At 32.4% G+C, this 1,267-nt stretch overlaps 1 protein-coding gene across 1 annotated transcript in view; it reads right to left on the bottom strand.

Annotated features, from left to right (window-relative positions):
* The window catches only part of LOC133633462 (spore coat protein SP96-like), a 9,773-nt gene extending 9,500 nt beyond the window's left edge, over positions 1–273 (bottom strand). The window contains exon 1 of the mRNA XM_062025994.1: positions 242–273. Coding sequence (XP_061881978.1) covers positions 242–265 — 24 coding nt within the window. The 5' untranslated portion in view covers positions 266–273. The remainder of the gene's footprint in view (positions 1–241) is intronic.
* Between the last annotated feature and the right edge of the window lie 994 nt (positions 274–1,267).

Here is a 1,267-nt window from a genome sequence, read left to right as displayed (position 1 = left end):
CTGGAAATAACATAAATAAGTGACACAGACTAAGAATGATGTTAATTACAGTTACATTACCTTTTTTACATGTCCAAAAAATATTTATACTCTTTTTTTTTATTTATATATATATATATATGTAAATAAGGTTTGCCAAAACATTATTGAGGGTAGTAGAGTGTAAACCCCGGGATAATTGAGGGAACACTTATTGTTTAAAAAAGTGATGCTCTGTACAATAATCCCAAAGTGCTCTTACCTTGTTGTAGTTTCCAGCGACCATGTGATGAAAATGAATGCACCCGAATGATACGTGGGTTGGGATTTTATGTCTACTTAACTGATTTTTTTTTTTTTTTTTTCTACGAGGTTTGATCAAACTGGCAGAACTGGTTCTATGCAGGTCGTCTATTGTCCATACATATGTTTATTAGAAAATGATGAAGTGTGACTGATTAGGACATACCACACCCTGAGGCGTCATCTACCCTTGCTATGTAAAATATAAATAAATACAGTTATTATTGATATGACTACGTTTTCCAGGTGCAATTTCTCCTATTATTGACATAATGATATCATGCAGTGATCGTCTCGTTTTAGTTATTGTTATACTATGTAAACAAACTAAATTAACATCATGTGACATTTAACACACAAATACATTTTGAAAAAAACTTCCTTTTTTGGGCCCCATTTGCAGTTGATTTCATCAACTAGTTTTCTAAGGAAGTGAAATAAATGAACAGAAAATCCGAATTTCAAAAAAATAATCACATGAAGGATGAAAGAAAAATAATAAATGAAGTAAATGTAATGTATTGTTTTTGTTTTCATAATTACTTGCTTTAGCAACAGTATTTAGAGTAAATCCGTACATAATTGTTGCTATTTTTAGTTTCCATGTTATCATTTTTAACTCATATTTAAATATACAGTATGTACAGAAGCTTATTAAAACAGTCAAATAAATAGTAAACAAATAATAGTAATTAACAAAGCGAGTACCAGCCCTGCACAGACTCATGTACACGCCTCAACATATCCGAAAAGGACGGAACATAAACGCACTCCAGGCGAGAAATTATGAGTACCCTATTTTTCGGACTACAAGCATTCTGTTTTTGTTTACTTTGTAGCCAGTTCAGTTTTAGTTTTGTTCTGCATAGCCTTCCCCTAAGCTTCAATGCCTTTTATTAGGGGCACTCACCTTTTGTTTATTTTTGGTTTAAGCATTAGACACCTTTTTACCTGCACACTGCCTCCCCCTATTCCCGACATCTAC

Source organism: Entelurus aequoreus, linkage group LG18 (genome assembly GCF_033978785.1).
Source record: "Entelurus aequoreus isolate RoL-2023_Sb linkage group LG18, RoL_Eaeq_v1.1, whole genome shotgun sequence".
Classification (NCBI taxonomy): Eukaryota; Metazoa; Chordata; class Actinopteri; order Syngnathiformes; family Syngnathidae; genus Entelurus; species Entelurus aequoreus.
The sequence above is the reverse complement of the archived record's forward strand: the minus strand, read 5'-3'. Positions and strand labels throughout refer to the sequence as shown.